The sequence below is a fragment of the Monodelphis domestica genome, chromosome 5 (assembly GCF_027887165.1).
Source record: "Monodelphis domestica isolate mMonDom1 chromosome 5, mMonDom1.pri, whole genome shotgun sequence".
NCBI classification, from domain to species: domain Eukaryota; kingdom Metazoa; phylum Chordata; class Mammalia; order Didelphimorphia; family Didelphidae; genus Monodelphis; species Monodelphis domestica.
The window spans coordinates 216,835,880-216,854,769 of NC_077231.1; the positions used below are offsets into that span (position 1 = coordinate 216,835,880).

An 18,890-nucleotide genomic window follows, 5' to 3' on the forward strand; every position below is an offset into this window, starting at 1 on the left:
TTCAGAAAATCTTAATAAGCTAGGTAGTGGGCCACATATAAAATGAAGTTTAATAGGCATAAAAATAAAATCTTATTGAACTTTAAATTAATTTACTGAATACATTAAATTATTGTATTCAAATGATATTGATTCCGATATGCTTTTATGTGTTTTGGGTACCTTTGCTGTTCTGTTAAAAGGGCCTTGGCTCAGTGGATAGAGAGCCAAGTCTAGAGACAGGAGATTGTGGGTTCAAATCTGGCCTCGGACACTTCCTAGCTGTGTGATCCTTGGGTAAGTCAAATAACCCTTATTGCCTAGCTCTTCCCATTCTTTTACCTTGGAACCAGTACACAGTGTGGATTCTCAGATGGAAGGTGAGGGTTTAAAAAAAGAAAGGTAAGTACTTGCCTGGGCTGTTGCTCAGGACAACAAGGATAATAAAGATAGTGATAACAGGGAAGGGAGAGTGAATGTCATAAAGAGAGGAGGGTCTTATGTAAAGTATAAATATCTGATTGGTTACTTAGAGAAGAAATTGTGAGCCAGTTTCCCTGGAGAGAGCTAGAGATTATCTGTGTCTGGAGCACCTACTTTGGAGAAGGAGGGAAAAATAGAACTTTGAACCCTGAATCCCTTTCTCTCATTTGGGGTCTAGATCTCATTGAAAAACTCCTTTCTAACACTATCCACTATTTCAATGCAGTACCACCATGGGAGGAGGAGAGAGAACCCAAGTTCTACTTTTTTCTGCATCCCCTACCTGACCACTGGGACAGACTCCTGAAACAATAATGAAGTTTATTCTCTTTGCTCTCCTTGTGGGTGAGTCTGTGAATCAATCCTGGGCTGTGTGAGACTGGGAGGGGTCTTTCCCAATTGAGTGGGAGGTATGAGCAGAGTCAAGAAATATGGCTATGAGCAAAGATGGTTTTCTTTACTTGAATTTCTATCTTAGAAGAAACGTAGCTATGGGCAGATAACCTTTACTCAAATCATAGGCATACAGATTTAGAGTGCCATTGAACCCTGGAAGTCACCTCATTCATTTTCTTTCTACATGTGGGAACTGGTTCCTGGAGAAATTTAAGTTACTTTTGTTGCAACTTACATAGGTACTAAGTAGTAGAAATACAACTCAAACTCAGGGGTGGTGACTAGGGTTTAGGACTCTCTCCACTATGCCGCCCATTACCACCCCCAACCAGAAGCTTAGAATTCTAGTTTATGCTAAGTTCACCCTCTCCCTCCAGCCCATTTAAGGGTATCACATTTAGTGGTGAGTGGTTAGTCCACCTTATCCATTCCCATTTATCTCCTTTGCTGTTTCTGTTTGTTATTGATCATAGAATGAAGGGAAATAATGAGGTAGTTACACCAAGGCCTGGCAATAGGGTACCAGGAATAATTGATGGAGCCAGCAGGAGGGATGAGAAATGCTGGTTTCTGATCCATTAATCTGTTTCCCTGCTTCTTTCCCCAGGTGCATTTTACTCTGATCATACAGTCAAGCATGACAAGGAAGAACTTGTTTCCTACCCGGTGTGCATCAAAAACCACTTTAGTCCTTGTGTAGGTGTCCTTATCCATAGACAGTGTTTGTTAGCAGCTGCCCACCACTATTTACCGTGAGTAATGGCAACTCTAAACTTCAACTTCTACATATATCCATAGGTTTTTCTCTCTTAGCCTGCTTCCCCCCAACCCCAACTTCTTTAACCAAAACATTTTTGAGGGCATCATTTTCCCTTTCTTCCAGGCAAGATGGTCACCCTGGTCCAAACAAATCATTTTCAAGTCATTGAAAAAGCATTTATTAAAGCATCTGCTAAGCTCTGGGGATGCAAAGAAAGGGAAAAACATCATCCCTAACTTCAAGGGACTTTACAGTCTAATGGGATACCTATTGCAAATTATTGTAATATGATTGTAAATGAAAGGCAATCTCAGAGCGAAGACACTAACTATAAGGCCTTAAAAGAAGCCAGAGAATCCAGGACATGGAGATGAGAAAGGAGAGAATTTCAGGCACAGGGGACAGCCAGGGAAAAGGCTTGGTATTGAGGGTTTGGGAGGTTCATGTGAGAAGAACAGCAAGAAGGATATTGTAGCTGAATTGAAGAATAGCTGGAAAGGGAGAACTAAAATATGAGAAGACCAGAAAGGTAGGAAAGGGCCAGGTTATGAAGGGCTTTAGAAGCCTGAAAGACTTTATGTTTGATCCTGGGGTTGATAGGGAGCCACTAGAATTTAATGAAGAGGCAGTAACATGGTTGGCCTTATACTTCAGGAAGATTAGCTTGATAGTTGAATGGAGATGGTTTAGAATGACAGGAGACCAACTAGGAGGTTATTGGAATAGCACAAGTATGAGGTGATGAGGGCCTGTATCAGAGTATTGATCTTCTGAAGGGAAAGAAGAATGTCTATATATGTAAGATTGGGAAAATAGAAATATGTCACTTAAGGATGATATCAAGGTTGTAAAGGCTAGATAACTGGAAAAGATATATTATTCAATAGTGGTTTCCACAATAATAAAGGAATTTTGAAGAGTATAGGATTTTGGGGAAAGATAATGAGTTCTCCTTTGGGCATGTTGAATTTGAGATCTTGTTGGAGATGACTAGGAGGCAGCTGCAAATGCAAGATTGAAGCTCTGAGAGGTAACTAGATAGCAGAGTGGATAGATCCCCAGGCCTGGAGTTGGGCGGACATGGGTTCAAATCTGCTTCACACACTGGGTGACTCTGGGCAAGTCATTTAACCCTGATTGCCTAGTCTTTGCTGCTCTTCTGTCTTAGAATTGATGCTAAGATATAAGGTAAGAGTTAAAAAAGACTGAAACTTGGGAGAGAGGTTTGGACTGGAGATTCATAGATCTGAGAATCATTTACATAGGAGACAAAAGATGGAACTACCAGAGCTGATGAGATCACAAAGCAAGAAGAGAAAAGGTCCACTGACAGAGTCTTCAGGGACACATTAGTGGGTGTGTTACCTGGAGGATGAAACAGTTTAGGAAACTTGAAAAGGAGCATTCATTCAGTAGGACACGAGGGGGAACCAAGGGAGAGCAGTGTTGCAAAATCCTAGTATAAGAGATTATTGAAGAAAAAAGAGTGACCAACAGTGTCAAAGCTCCATAGAGGTCAAGAATGATGAAGACTGAATTAAAACCATTAGAAATGGCAATTATGAGATCACTGGTAACTTTGAAGAGAGAAGTTTGAGTTGAATGATGAGGTAAGAAGCCAGAATATAGAATTTAGAAGAGCATTAACAGAAAAGAAGTTGAGAGACGTCTTTTGCAGATGGCTTTCTCAAGAAGTTTAGCCATTCTAGAGGAGAGATATAGAGGATGAGACTTAGCAAGTGATGGTCAGACAAAGTGAGAGTTTATAAAGGATAAGAAAACATAGGCGTGGGGGGCACCTGGGTAGCTCAGTGGATTGAGAGTCCGGCCTAGAGATGAGAGGTCCTAGGTTCAAATCTGGCCTCAGACACTTCCCAGCTGTGTGACCCTGGGAAAGTCACTTAACCCCCATTGCCTAGCCCATACCACTCTTCTGCCTTGGAACCAATACACAATATTGATTACAAGATGGAAGGTAAGGGTTAAAAAAAAAGAAAACATAGGTGTGCTTGTAGACATCAGGAAAATAGCCAGTACATAGGAAGAGACTGAAGATTAACAAGGTAGTGAGAGGAATGAGGGAACAATTGGCTAGAAATGATAGGATAGGGTAAGATCAAGGGTGACAAAGTTTTGCCTTTGCCCCCTGATCAAGAGATGGAGTTGGGTAGTGATAGGAGATAGATGTAGGGTGGGGAAGGGGAAGAATGAAATATTGAGGGAGGGGAGCAAAGAGGAGAGGGAGGGAACTTTTTATAACTTCATTTTTTTTTTTAGTTAAATCTGAAGCAAGTTTTGGAAGAGGGGGTGCCATGGGGGAAGGAAGTTAGAGGAAGGATGAAAATTGTGACATAGTTACTGTGGTGAGTCATATGGAGCTAATTGATTAGGAAGTGAAGTGAAAAAGGATTCTTAGCTTCAAATAGGTCTCTGTTGATATTTTGTAACATGAATTTTGTAGCAGGAACATAATTTTTCCCCAACTCTCTCCAGGATCTCATGAATAGAAGCAAAGGTGGCAGATGGTGGGAAGAGTAATCAGAGTGGGGTTTGATGAGGCTTGATGTTGGTGATAGAACAAAGAAGCAAGGACATCTCAAGAGTAAAGTTAAACCAATTCCCCAAGGATCAAGATAAGGAAGGGAGGGGAGGCCAGTCATTAAATGTGCTCTTCTATTTTTCAGATCTCTTAATGTGTTTTCTATTAAAATGTAAGCTCCTTGAAGGCAAGAACTGTTTTTCTTTTTGTTTGTATTGATATCTATATTCCAATTGCTTATGGTAATATATTGAGTGTTGACTTGACTGGCCAGTGCAGGGATGATAATCTGGGGGAAAACCTGGAGATTACACTGAAGATGAAGATCAGAATTAGAAGTCATAAGGCATAGAGAAAAATGAAATATAAAAGATTATGATCAGATAAAGAAATTTTGGAGTTCATGAACATGGAGGTGAAACACTTAGGAGTGAGAGCCATCTCAAGGGTATGACCATCTCTGTGTAGCTGAGGTGGAGGTCTAATTATTTCTCGTTCTAGATTGATATGTGCTATGGAAAGATGATGTGGGGTTTGAAGGCTTATCGATGACATCAGAGTCTTAATGAGTATAAAATAGGTTGAGATTAGAGGTTGTAAAAACAATGCCTTGCTACCTGTGGGATCCTAATCTTTCTAGGCTTCGATGCCTCTTTTTAAAAATAAGAGTATTGGACTAGATTGCTTCTAATTTTCCTTCCAGCTCTTGAAATTGATAATTTATGACTTTATGATTCTATAAGGAGTTCATGGACCTGAGAAGTTAAGATATGAAGACTTAGACTTGATGTTGGGTTAGTAATTCCAAAAGGGCAGGGTTGTGGGGGAAACAAGGAGGTTTTTAGAGTCTAGTAAGAAGGATCCAAAAGCAATCTGGGTGCCAAAGTGGAAAGAGTATTGAGCTTGGAATCAGGGAGACTCATCTATATGAGTTCAAATTCAGCCTTAGATATGTGACCTTAGGCAAGTCACTTACCTTTTTGCTTTAGTTTCCTCATCTGTAAAATGAGCTGGAGAAGGAAATCGGAAACCACCTTCTGCCAAGAGAACCCCAAATAAGGTCATGAATAATTGGAAATTATTGAAATGACAAAACAACAAAAGAAAGATCTTGTGGTACTTTAGAGAAATTATGTATTTTGAAAGATTGAGGTACATTCCAGAAGAATGATGAGGAAGCATGTGCCCCTCCTACTGATAGACAGGTGGTGGAATCAAGATGCTGAATTTAGGTGCATTTTTGGAAATGGCCAATAGGAATTCTCCAGTTGTTTTATTTTGCTGTCCCCTGCAATGACAGCTGGTATAGGTGTTTAGGGAAGTGGGAAGGATAGAAAATAATTTGTTTGTTAAGTAGAAAAACTTAAAATAAAAAAAAGATGAATTAAACAAAAGAATAATTAATTTGGACCCTACTAAGAGAGCAATGAACAAATAGGTAGTTAGGAGAGAAAGGTTATTATAACTTCATAAATTTATTTTCTTCTTACTCTCAATAAAAACTTCATGTCTCTTACAGAAGACTCAAAACGTTTATGGGGAATTTCACAAAGAGAATTAAGGATGCCACAGAGCGAACCCTTAATTCTATTCACATGATATCCTGGAATTTAAGCACAAATCCTTCTGAGCACAAACTCATGGTTCCATCCACTCAAAGAGTTCCTCAGGGCAGTACCTATTCTGGCTCTGATGTGGACAGGAGTGTACCCGGTGGTGGTAAGTGTCCATCTGGTAGTGGTAGCAAGAGCTTGGTGGGAGGGTAGGATAGAAGAAGTAGAAAATATGTGACTTGGGTTAGGATAAAAACCAGAATCAGATAGTATCATGCTTATGACTCAAATTCAAATCTACTTGCCAAAGGCCACACAAAAAACCCTTCTTTATGAGTCTTGCAAGCTATTAACCCAGATTGTAATACCATTGGCATCTTCTTTCTTGAGTATTTCTTTGTTTCAGGACACATACTCTTCTTCTTAACTAGCCCATACCTTTTCTGCCCTTTTCCTCTATTCTCTCATTCCTTCCCCTAAAAATATGTAGGTATTGTCCCAAGGCTCTTTATAGTCATTCTTGTAATAATCTTATCTATGCCCCAAATCTTCAACTATATAAGTTAATTGACCACATATTTCAGATATTAAGAATCTGTGCCCAAACGGCTCAAATGGCTCAAGATCAGGTCAAAACTCAACCTATCATGTTTTCTCCTAAACTTTTCTTTCCTCCTGATTTACCTAGTTGAATTGATACTATTATTTTTCTGTTCACCAACATTCCAAACTTCAGGATCAACTCTCTGTCTCACTCCCTCCACATCCTAAAATCTCATTGATTCTTTGCTATATCTTTCATTATTTGCTGTCATCATTTCCTCAATTCATTCAACTCTTTAATTAACTCATATACACTATTACAATAGTGTCCTAATAGATCTCTTGAATCAATTATTTTTCTGCTGTTATTCATGGAAAATGTACCTTGCACCCAATATATGAACATACAATGACACTCTTTTGCCAAAATATCTTAGATTCCAAATATACTATGATTTTTTTGGGGGGGTGGGGCAGAAGGTTGTAACCAGAAGGCAACTTAAACTTGGAAGTATTATATAAAAACTAGCAGGTTTTAAAAACATAACTCAATCTTCCATTTTGGTTGATTTCTTTTTATGTCGAGGGTGCAAATTTATTAGATTTAGAGTGAAGTGAGAAATCATGGGCACCGGCAATATTTTTATTTTTCTTTCCTTCAGATAATCCTGATTTACAGGAAGACAATAAGGCCCTTATGATCATAGAGAAAAAATGTCAGAAAAGGGACCTAGGAAAAGTCCGCAGGAAGAGGAGCTGTTTACATTTCTTAAATCCATTCAGGAGACTTTGTGTGGAAACTTGGTAACTCCTTTTTTCTACTTCTTCTCAACTGATTCTGCTTATAAGTTGATATATAATTATAATTATTATTTTTTTTTTAGTCATTTCAACTATGTCTAACTCCTCATGACCATTTTGGAGGTTTTCTTAGCAAAGATATTGGAGTAGTTTGCCATTTCCTTCTTCAGCTCATTTTGAAGAAAAGGAAACTGAGGCAAACAGGATTAAGTGACTTGTCCAGGATCACACAACTGATAAGTTTCTGAAGCCAGATTTGAACTCAGGAAGATGAGTCTTCTTGACTCTAGGAGTGGTATTCTATCCCCTGTGCCACCTTGTGGCCCATTATCATAATATCTAATTATAGTAATATCTAATTCAGACCACACTTATTTCAACTTTGGTAAGAATCATTAGTATTAATAAAAAAAATATTCATCCATTCACTCCACAATCATTGGTAAGCATGTGTGTTTTTAAACATGATTTTAACCACATGAGGAGATCATTAACACCATCTTATGAGCTTATAGTGAGATGGATGACAAATATACATGAGCGTGTACTAACTATGCAATAATTATAAGGCAAAATAGAATATGGAAAACATTTTCAAAGTACACTGTTATTCAAGGTCTCATGAAAAAAGGATAAATTCTGATGGTTGTGGGGTGATTTGGGGGGCAAAGCAAAGGAATTCAGGCTTCTTTTCAGGTAGTTTTTTATTAATGAAATTTTACTTAGGTTTGGTTGTTTTTCCTCCCAAAGTTGAGAACTATTGTAAAGTAGAAACAGCACCACTTTAATTCACATCTTCATATAGTGCCATCAGTACTCAAGAAACTCACAAGAAATGGTATCATATACCTATCCTTGTTTTTCTGTCTCTCTGTTCTTCAGAGACCTGTATGTGAGTCTGAGCAGAAATGTAGAATGTAGGAGAGGCATAGAGATGAAGTTATGTCCTCTATATATGATGAATGAAGCCCTGTAGACAACTCAGTATTGCATAAATAGTTATCACCTGAAAAATTTGAAGCTTCCTGCTTATATCATTCTCTTATTTTGTTTTATAGTATTAATTTGATTATTTAGAACACGTATCACATTATAACTTTATTATTTTTAATTTTTATTTAGTCAATTTAGAACATTATTCCTTGGTTAAAACAAATCATATTTTATCCCTCCCTCCCCTACCTCCACCCTTCCCATAGTCCATGTGCAATTCCACTGGGTATTACATATGTCCTTGATCAGAACCTATTTCCATGTTGTTGATGTTTGCATCGGGATGTTCATTTAGAGTCTACAACCCGAATCATATCCCCTCGAACCCATGTAATCAAGTAGTTGTTTTGCTTCTGTGTTTCTACTCCCACAGTTTTTCCTCTGAATGTGGATAGCATTTTTTCTCATAGTTCCCTCAAAGTTGTTCAGGAACACTGCATTACCACTAATGGAGAAGTCCATTACATTTGATTGTACCACAATGTATCAGTCTCAGTGTACAATGTTTTCCTGGTTCTGCTCCTTTCACTCTGCATCACTTCCTGGAGGTTGTTCCAGTTCCTTTTAGCACAATAGTATTCCATCACCATATACAAAATTTGTTCAGCCATTCCCCAATTGAAGGGCATCCCCTCATTTTCCAGTTTTTTAGTGCCCTTTGGGCATAGTTCCAGATTGCCCTCTAGAATGGTTGGATCAATTCACAACTCTACCAGCAATGAATTAATGTCCTGACTTTGCCACATCCCCTCCAGCATTCATCACTTTCCTTCACTGTCATGTTAGCCAATCTGCTAGGTGTGAGGTGGTACCTCAGAGTTGTTTTGATTTGCATCTCTCTGATTATAAGAGATTTAGAACACTTTTACATGTGCTTATTAATAATTTTGCTTTCGTTGACTAAAAATTGCCTATTCATGTCCCTTGCTCATTTAGCAATTGGAGAATGGCTTGACTTTTTGTATGATTGGTTTAGCTCTTTATAAATTTGAGTAATTAGACCTTTATCAGAGATTTTTGTTATGAAGATTGTTTCCCAATTTGTTGCTTCCCTTCTAATTTTGGTTACATTGGTTTTGTTTGTACAAAAATTTCTTAATTTGATATAATCAAAATTATTTATTTTACATTCTGTGACTCTTTCTAAGTCTTGTTTGGTTTTAAAATCTTTCCTTTCCCAAAGGTCTGACATGTATACTATTCTGTGTTCACATAGTTTACTTATAGTTTCCTTCTTTATGTTCAAGTCATTCACCCATTCTGAGTTTATCTTGGTGTAGGGTGTGAGGTGTTGATCCAAACCTAATTTCTCCCACACTGTCTTCCAATTTTCCCAGCAGTTTTTATGAAATAGTGGATTTTTGTCCCAAAAGCTGGGATCTTTGGGTTTGTCATGTACTGTCTTGTTGAGGTCACTTACCCCAAGTCTATTCCACTGATCCTCCTTTCTGTCTCTTAGCCAGTACCATATTGTTTTGATGACCACTGCTTTATAGTATAGTTTGAGATCTGGTACTGCAAGGCTACCTTCCTTTGCATTTTTTTTTCATTATTTCCCTGGATATCCTTGATCTTTTGTTCTTCCAAATGAACTTCATTATGTTTTTTTTTCTAATTCAGTAAAAAAAGTTTTTTGGTAGTTCGATGGGTATGGCACTAAATAAGTAAATAAGTTTGAATAGGACGGTCATTTTTATTATGTTAGCTCATCCTACCCATGAGCAGTTAGTTTTTCCAATTGTTTAGATCTAGTTTTAATTGTATGGAAAGTGTTTTGTAGTTGTGTTCATATAGTTCCTGTGTTTGTCTCAGCAGATAGATTCCTAAGTATTTTGTATTGTCTAGGGTGATTTTAAATGGAATTTCTCTCTCTAATCCTTGCTGCTGAGATGTGTTGGAGATATATAGAAATGCTGATGACTTATGTGGGTTTATTTTGTATACTGCAACTTTGCTAAAGTTTTTGATTATTTCTATTAGCTTTTTAGTTGAATCTCTAGGATTCTTTAAGTAGGCCATCATATTACCCTCAAAGAGTGATAGCTTGGTCTCTTCATTGCCAATTTTAATACGTTCAATTTCTTTTTTCTTCTCTAATTGCTACTGCTAGTGTTTCTAGTACAATGGTAAATAGTAGAGGTGATAATGCACATCCTTGTTTCACTCCTGATCTTATTGGGAATGCATCTAGTTTATCCCCATTGCAGATGATGTTGGCTGATGGTTTTAGATATATACTGTTTATTATTTTTATAATAAAAAACCCTTCTATTCCTATACTTTCTAGTGTTTTCAATAGGAATGAGTGTTGTATTTTGTCAAAGACTTTTTCTGCATGTATTGAGATAATCATGTGATTTTTGTTGGTTTGCTTGTTGATGTGGTCAATTTATGTGGATGATTTTCCTAATATTGAACCATCCTTGCATTCCTGGTATAAATCCCACCTGATCATAGTGAATAACTCTCATGATGACTTGCTGGAGTCTTTTTGCTAATATCCTATTTAAGATTTTTGCATCTATGTTCATTAAGGAAATTGGTCTGTAGTTTTCTTTCTCTGTTTTTACCTGCCTAGCTTTGGAATCAGTACCATATTTTTTGTAAAAGGAATTTGGTAGAACTCCCTCTTTGCTTATTATGTCAAATAGTTTGTATAGTATTGGGATTGGCTATTCTTTGAATGTTTGATAGAATTTACTTGTGAATCCATCAGGTCCTGGGGATTTTTTTTCTTAGGGAGTTCTTTGATGGCCTGTTGGATTTCTTTTTCTGATATGGGATTATTTAAGAATTCTATTTCTTCTTCTGTTAATCCTGGTAATTTATATTTTTGTAAATATTCATCCATATGACCTAGATTGCCATATTTGTTGCCATACAATTGGACAAAATAATTTTTAATGATTGCCTTAATTTCCTCTTCATTGGAGATGAGGTCTCCCTTTTCATCTATGATACTGTTAATTTGGTTTTCTTCTTTCCTTTTTTTATTGGATTGACCAGTACTTTGTCTATTTTGTTTTTTTTTTTCTCCAAAATACCAGCTTCTAGTCTTATTTATTAGTTCAATAGTTCTTTCACTTTTGATTTTATTAATTTCTCCCTTAATTTTTAGGATCTCTAGTTTGGTTTTCTTTTGGGGGGTTTTAATTTGTTCCTTTTCAAATTTTTTGATTTGTATGTCTAATTCATTGACTTCTGCCCTCCCTAATTTGTTAATATATGAACTCAAGGAAATAAATTTTCCCCTGAGTACTGCTTTGGCGGTATCCCATAGATTTTGAAAGGATCATCATTGTCATTTTTTTCAATGAAATTATTAATTGTTTCTATGATTTTTTCTCTAACTAACCGATTTGGTTGAATCATATTATTTAATTTCCAATTAATTTTTGATTTGGGCTCTCCATGTACCCTTACTGATCATTATTTTTATTGCATTATGATCTGAAAAGGTTGTATTTATTTCTGCTTTTCTGCATTTGTTTGGCATGTTTTTATGACCTAATACATGATCAATCTTTGTGAATGTACCATGTGCTGCTGAAAAGAAAGTGTATTCCTTTTTGTCCCTATTTATTTTTCTCCATATATCCATTAACTCTAATTTTACTAATATTTCATTCACATCTTTTATCTCTTTCTTATTTATTTTTTTATTTGATTTATCTAAATTTGATAGTGGTAGATTCAGGTCTCCCACTAGTATAGTTTTACTATGTATTTCCTCCTTCAATTCCACTAGTTTCTTCTTTAGAAATTTGGATGCTATACCATTTGGTACATACATTTTGATTACTGATGTTTCCTTATTTTCTATACTCCCTTTTATTAGGATGTATTTACCTTCCCTATTCCTTTTAATCAGATCTATTTTTACTTTGGCTTTGTCATATATCATAATTGCAGCTCCTGCCTTCTTTCTATCAGTTGAGGCCCAATAGGTTTTGCTCCAACCTTTAATTCTAAATTTTTGAGTATCTACCCACCTCAGATGTGATTCTTGTATACAACATATGGTAGGATTTTGGATTCTAATCCACTATTCTATTTGTTTTCATTTTATGGATGAGTTCATCCCATTCACATTCAAGGTTATGATTGTCACTTGTGTATTCCCTAGTATTTTGATATACTCTCCTAGTTCTTTCCTTTCTTTTTTTGATATACCCTTTTAAACCAGTGATTTACTTTTAATCAATCCCCCTCATCCCCTTCCTTAATATGCTTCCCTTCCTGGCCCCTCCCTTTTTGTTCCCTTCTTGTTTTTTTAGGGTCTGTAAGTTCCCTTCCCCCTCTCTTTTACTATCTTTTTGTACTCCTTCCCCTCTACCCTCCTTAGTTTTCCCTTCTCACTTACCCTGTAGGATAAGATAGAATTCCAGACTCAAATGGATCTAGATGCTCTTCCTTCTCAGAATTTTGGTTTGATCAGAATGATTTCACTGAGATTAAGGTTTAAGTATTACCTATTAGCACTCTCTTCCTCTCCTTCTGATAAGAGTATTCTTCCCCTCCTCTTCCCATGTGTATCTTCATGTGATAAAGATTATCCTATTTATTTTATTTTGTCAAGTATCTCTTGGTGCCATCTTTGATTCCCCCCTCCCTTTTTCTTTTTTTTGCATATTATCTTATAGCCCTTAATGCCCCAATCTCTTCCTGTGAATGATTCTTCTAATTACTATAATAATTAATACAATTTTTGATAGTTACAGATAACATTTTCCCCATATATTAATATATATGTATATATGTTCTATGAACTCTTTTAATGTCTATTTTGCCCTCTCCCCCGACCCCCCTTGTTCAAGAACATCAGGGCAGTTTTCTTGGATGATTTCTTGTAGTATGATGTCAAGATTTCTGTTTATTTCTGGCTTTTTAGGTAGACCAATGATTCTCAAATTGTCTCATTGTGACCTGTTTTCCTGATCTGTCACCTTGTCAGTGAGATATTTCATGTTTTCTTCTACTTTGTCAGTCTTCTGATTTTGCTTTATTAATTCTTACTGTTTTGCAAGATCATTGTCTTCCAGTTGCCTAATTCTGGTCTTTAAGGACTGATTTTCAGCTATAATCTTTTGATTTTCCTTTTTGGTTTGGTCTATCCTGCTTTTCATGGCTTCCAACTGTTTCTCCAATTTGGAGTTCTTGTCCTTCAAACTGTTATTTTCTCTTTGAACTATTTCCCACTTTTCTTGCCAAAAAGCTTCGATCTTTTTGATAAGCTCTAATTTAAATTCTCCAAGAGCTTGTGGATAATTTCCCTTTTTTTGGAAGATTTTGGGTTTATTTGAATTTATTCCTATATTTTCTCTGTAGCCTGGGTTTTGCCTCCATAAAAATTTTCCAGGATCAATGCCTTTTTCTTGTTTTTTTTGTTTGTTGGTTGGTTGGTTTTGTTGGTTTTTGTTTGTTTGTTTGTTTGTTTTTTTGTTGGAAGGAGGTTGAATCTCCTGGGCACAATTTGCCACCACTGTGGAGATTTTTCCTTCCCTTTTTAGTCAGCAATCTGAGTGAGATTGGCAGGCTCTCTGTGTATGGAGTTAAGGAGCAATGAATTAGCTCTCGAATTTTCTCAGCTTCAGCTGTTTGCTGCCTTCCTCTGCGCCACCTTCCCAGGAGCACCCACAGTTTTCACTCTCCAGCCCACCAGTTTCAGGTGTAGCTGCTCTCAGAGGTAGGTCTTTGGTGGTCTTAGTCAGCTCCCAAGGACATAGAGGTGCCCCTTGCTCACTCTAGAGGTACCCCTCGTTCACTCGCTGATTCTGGCGTATGCTGGCTCTAACTAAGTGGGGTGGGGGTGGGGGTGGGTAGATCAGCTCATGTTTGGGTGGGAGCTTTTTCACCCCCTTAGAGTGTGGAAATATCTGAATCCCATGTAACTTCGATGTTGCACCCTACTGTAGAGTCCCTTTGTTCTTATGAATATGTTTTTTTTTTTTGGTCTTTTGAGGTAGTCTATATCAATGGGTGCTGAGGAGAGGAAGCATCCTGTATCTAGACTGCCACCATGCTTACCCGGAAGTCCTATAACTTTATTTTGACAGAGAGCTAGCAATAGCCTTTTTTCATGTTTCCTTTAACATATTTTCATGCAGCTAACATGCTTACATTGTAAATTATATGACTATATTAAGTGGGAGTTTGTCATTCTCCATCCTTCTCTGGGTTAAAGATTCATTTCTTCTAGACAATTAGGGGAAGGATGACTCTCAAGGTAAGTGAGACTAAAGTTATAGTATTATTTTCCTGTGACTCCTCTGAGGATGTATCGACTTGGGAATGTTATAATTAAAGTAGTATATGCCATAAACTGTGACAGATAAAAGAGTGGTTGCCTTAAACTTGACCGCGGAAATATGGTTTAAATAAAAAATAAAGTGGTCTCACCAGGGAAAAATTCCCAAATATGAAATATACCCAAGTCAGCTGGGTTTTTATGGAGATTTTAATTAATATAAATAATGAATTAATGAGAGAGAGAGAGAGAGAGAGAGAGAGAGAGAGTAAGAGGAAACAATGAGAAAAGGGCTAGGCCAGCCCAGGCCATAGGTCCAAGCCCTAAGAGAGAGATCAGTCAGTCTTTAATCTACTCACAACAAGATTTGTCCCAAGCAAGATTCTAGTGTTCAGAGAGACCCACTAATTCATCTCCTGAGCTCCACTTCAGCTTCCAAGACTGAATTTTTCCTGATCTTCTCCTGAACTGGTTCAGACAGCTCCTTTTAAAGACAATTTTCTCCTATGTCACCTCCCCTAAGTTCTCACATCTACCAATCACAGTAGACGTTTTCACAGGATGGACCATTCTTAATTCACACCTGAGTAGACTAAACTTTTTTGTAATTCACACCTGAGTAGACTAAAACCTCACACCTCTTTTGTTAAGGCTTGTCCCTTACAAGTTTTCAAGTTGCCTGACCTTCATAGGTACTTAGCACCTTCCTAAAAATAGACTTAGCTTAAGGCTTTTGCTTCACTATAAGTATGAGTTAAGTACTTTTTCATTGTTCAGTAAAGAGTTTACAACTTTATTTCCCCCTAAAATATGCTTACGTATGGGTGAAGTAGAGTTCTCACATTCCATGAGGAATGGTCTTAACTAAGTGTTCTGAAGTAGGGTCTGAGAATTTTTAAGATTCACAGGAATGAATGGTGTGAGGCATTACTAGGGTGAACCCAGGTCTTGTCACTGTGACCCTCATCTCAATAGGTTACTCAATAAAGGGCAATGGGTCTTGATCACTGGGTCCTTTTGCTAGGTTATCATAAAAGTTTCAGATATTTAAAAAATCTTAGATATTGTTTCAACCTTAAAGAGTGCAAATTCCTCATTTTACAGATGAGAAAACTGGCTCTGGCAAGATGAGTACTTTGCACAAGACCTGTATACATAGCTATGTTCTTGGTAGTGGAAGAACTGGGAATCAAATTTGGGTCTTTTGATTCTCAGTGTAGTATTCACTATTGTCTCTAGGGACATTGAGGCTTGGCCTGACTGAAAGGGCTACAAATTTCTCAGGAGAATGATTCTGATAACCTGTCACTTTTTTCTTTCTTAGGAAGTGGTATTGGCTATTGTCATCTGCAATGACAAGATTCAGATCAAGAAATGTTAGCCATTTCCTTGAAAATAACATCAGCATCTACACCAATATTTTCTGCTATATCCTAAGTATCCAAAAATTTTTCATCAAGATGAGTTACTGCTATGTTTTCTGACATGCTGTCAGAAAAAAGTCAGTGGTGGTAATAAATTGTATTAAAAAGTAAAATGACCTTCAGTATTAAAAGGAATATGACCTTCAAAGGCCTAACTCTCATCTTTCTACTACTCAACATTAAGCAAATAAATTTGAAAGGTATTATATTTAATCTTAGAAATAATATTTTCAAAAGAATGAAGAAACTAAGAGTGAGCCCAAATATGAAAAAGGAATGGGGGAAAAGTCCTATAATGAAAAGTTAGAATAATATTGAGCTTCATTAGCCTAAAGAAAAGGGATGGCTAAGGGATAATATTTATTCTGTTCAAATAGATAAAAGATTTCTATAGGGAAAACTGTTCATATATTCCTTTTTTCTGTGAATAGCTGAGCACAAGAGAGACTACATTTAAATTCAAGTAGAAGAAACTGTTGAGAGGAATAAATAATTTTGTGACTAGCTCAGATTTTTTTTCTTCATTTCTTCTATTTTAGACTCTCCTGTTTGCATTTTGCTTTACAGTAATCTCTTTTTAGATAGTCAGGCAAATAGATTGATGAGAGAGAGAGAGAGAGAGAGAGAGAGAGAGAGAGAGAGAGAGAGAGAGAGAGAGAGAGAGAACATTTAAATGCTTTCCATGTGCCAAGGAACTGTACTAAGCATTAGTGATGCAAATACTCATAAGCAGGACAGTTCCTGGTCTTGAGGAGCTTACATTCCAATGGAGGAAGACAACATATAAAAGGGAACTGGAAAACAGGAAGAAGTGTGACTCATGAGTCATTGAACATTTATCCAAAGAGGTTTACTTTGCCCTCCACCAGAAGCAAAAATATATAGCAAGGAATCAATGGCACTTCCATTTTCAGCTTTGGTAGATGTCACGTCCTTCTCTTCCACATAGAAATGCATCTGATCAAGCAGTTCTGCAGGGTATGATGGCCCTTGGTCTTAGAAATCCATTAATTCCAGGCCTGGGCTCAGTATGACTGGGACCTTTTATTGCCTCTAGGCCAGGAAGCTGTGTCAAGGAATGGACCTAGGGTGTGTGTGTGTGGGGGGGGGGCAGGGTTAGGGACTATGGGAGATGGAAGGTAATCAGTAAGCAGGTTGTGGGGGAGTGGAAGGAGAGGCTGAAGGAAATTGGGGGAGGGAAAATTTTTAGGGAAGGATTGGGGTCATATCTACTATTTCTGGTTTCCAATTCCCTGTTAATACAACTACTAAGGAATGCACCATTTAGTCGTATGATTTTAACGTTTTAATATGAAGCAATGTTTCTATATCTATGGTGCTTTATATTTTAAGTATCTGACTCCCAAAAGAGTATATTGGAAGCCACATGTTACTGTTAACATGCCTTTGTCATTGTGTACTTGTGAAAAATAAGATAGCTTTCCTATGTATACTGTAACACCGGAAATGTATCCAATCTTCAATGAGACACCTGAAGCAGAGCTCTGAGCCATTAACTGTGTATTAGAGGGACCTGGTTGCCTCCAGCAAATAGGATCTCAGATCTTCCTGACAGGCTGAGATCTTTACTTTCTCCAGAGTATAGCTTTTATAGCCTTCAGAGTCCAACTTAGTCTTTGTGTCTAGACAGTTCAGTTCGAGTCAGAACACTATTGCAATTTCAACGGTGGATTAACACATTGCTACAAAACAACAAGGTGGAGCACTTTGCAACCAGTTCATCCATGTGGCATCACTCTAGTAACAGACGGGAGGTTGTTGTGAAGTTGCTAGGTCTTTGAAGCCCATCTACTGGGTCAGTAGAAGGAAGTGACACAGAGTGGAGGGATTCTTAATATATATCTGAGCTCTTCATTGAAGCTTGTAACATCTCTATCATGTAGTACTTACAAGTTTAACCCTAGGGTGGAGGCTTCTTGCAAGTCATGCTGACAAGCTGAACATAAGAGGAAAGAAACCTATTCAGTTATATTCTACATTTAACTTCTCCTAATTACACTATGTTTTAAGATTTGTTGCTTATCCTTTTAAAAAAGTTATTTATTGCCAATTATATATCATAAATTTCACACAAGTTTTCCCAAGTTATATGATTGAAATTATCTCTTTTCCTCCCTTCTCTTCCCACTCCTGGCACTGGCAGGTAATCCATTCTGTGTTATAAATGTATTATCATGTAAAACATATTTCTATATTCATTTTTGTGAGTGAGTAATCTTATAAAACCCAAACTCCAAAACATAAACTCAAATAAACAATTGAATAATCAAATGCTTTCAACTGCATTTTGACTTCAACAGTTCTTTCTCTGGAGATAGAGAGCATTCTTTGTCATAAGTCCCTCAGAGTTGTCCTGGATTATTCATTGTATTGGTAATAGTAGCTAAGCCTATCATAGTTGATCTTTCCACAATATTGCTATGACTGGGTACAATGTTCTCCCAGTTCTGCTTATTTCACTCTGCATCAGTTCATGAAGATCTTTCCAGCTGTTTCTGAAATGATCCTGTTCAGCATTCCTTACAGCACAATAGTATTCAGTTACCATCACATACCACAATTAGTTCAGCTATTCACCATTTGATAGACATTCCCTTAATTTCCAATTCTGGGCCACCACAAAAAGAGTAGCTATAAATATTTTTGTACAAATAGATCCTCCCTCCCTTTTAAAAAATCTTTCTGGGTTAAAGACCTAGTAGTGGTATTACTGGATGAAAGTGTATGCATTGCTTAATAGCTTTTTGAACATAATTCCAAATTGCCCTCCAGAATGGTTGAATAAGTTACACAGCTCCACCAACCATAAGGCATTAATATCCCAATTTTGCCACATCCCCTCCAACATCTATCAATTTTCTTGGATATCATATTGGTCAATCTGATAGGTATGAGGAACCTCAGGGTTCTTTTAATTTGCATTTCTCTAATCAAGAGGGATTTAGAACATTTTTTCATATGATTATCAATAGCTTTGATTTCTTCATCTGGAAAACTCTCTATTCATATCCTTTGCCATTTGTCAATTAAGGAATGGCTTGTATCTTTATAAATTTGATTTAATAATATATTTGAGAAATGAGACCTTTATCAGAGAAATTTGTTATAAGGTTTTTTTTCCCAGTTGTTTCCCTTCTAATCTTGATTTCAT

The 18,890-nt window shown here is 36.9% G+C and overlaps 1 protein-coding gene across 1 annotated transcript; it reads left to right on the forward strand.

Annotated features, from left to right (window-relative positions):
• The first annotated feature begins 503 nt into the window (after nt 1–503).
• Nucleotides 504–15,866, forward strand: LOC103098660 (probable inactive serine protease 37). The gene is made up of 5 exons (XM_007504463.2): nt 504–807; nt 1,466–1,610; nt 5,677–5,876; nt 6,916–7,057; nt 15,619–15,866. The coding sequence occupies exons 1-5, from the start codon at nt 777–779 to the stop codon at nt 15,776–15,778; spliced, it is 678 nt and encodes a 225-aa protein (XP_007504525.1). The 5' UTR covers nt 504–776; the 3' UTR covers nt 15,779–15,866.
• The last annotated feature ends 3,024 nt before the right edge of the window (nt 15,867–18,890 follow it).

What these genes read in the sequence shown, in the direction of transcription:
- LOC103098660 (XM_007504463.2), top strand. Translation starts at nt 777, where the DNA reads ATGAAGTTTATTCTCTTTGCTCTCCTTGTGG. An exon ending in GCTGCCCACCACTATTTACC is followed by an intron (nt 1,611 to 5,676) that starts GTGAGTAATGGC and finishes TGTCTCTTACAG; the next exon opens with AAGACTCAAAACGTTTATGG. An exon ending in AGACTTTGTGTGGAAACTTG is followed by an intron (nt 7,058 to 15,618) that starts GTAACTCCTTTT and finishes TTTCTTTCTTAG; the next exon opens with GAAGTGGTATTGGCTATTGT.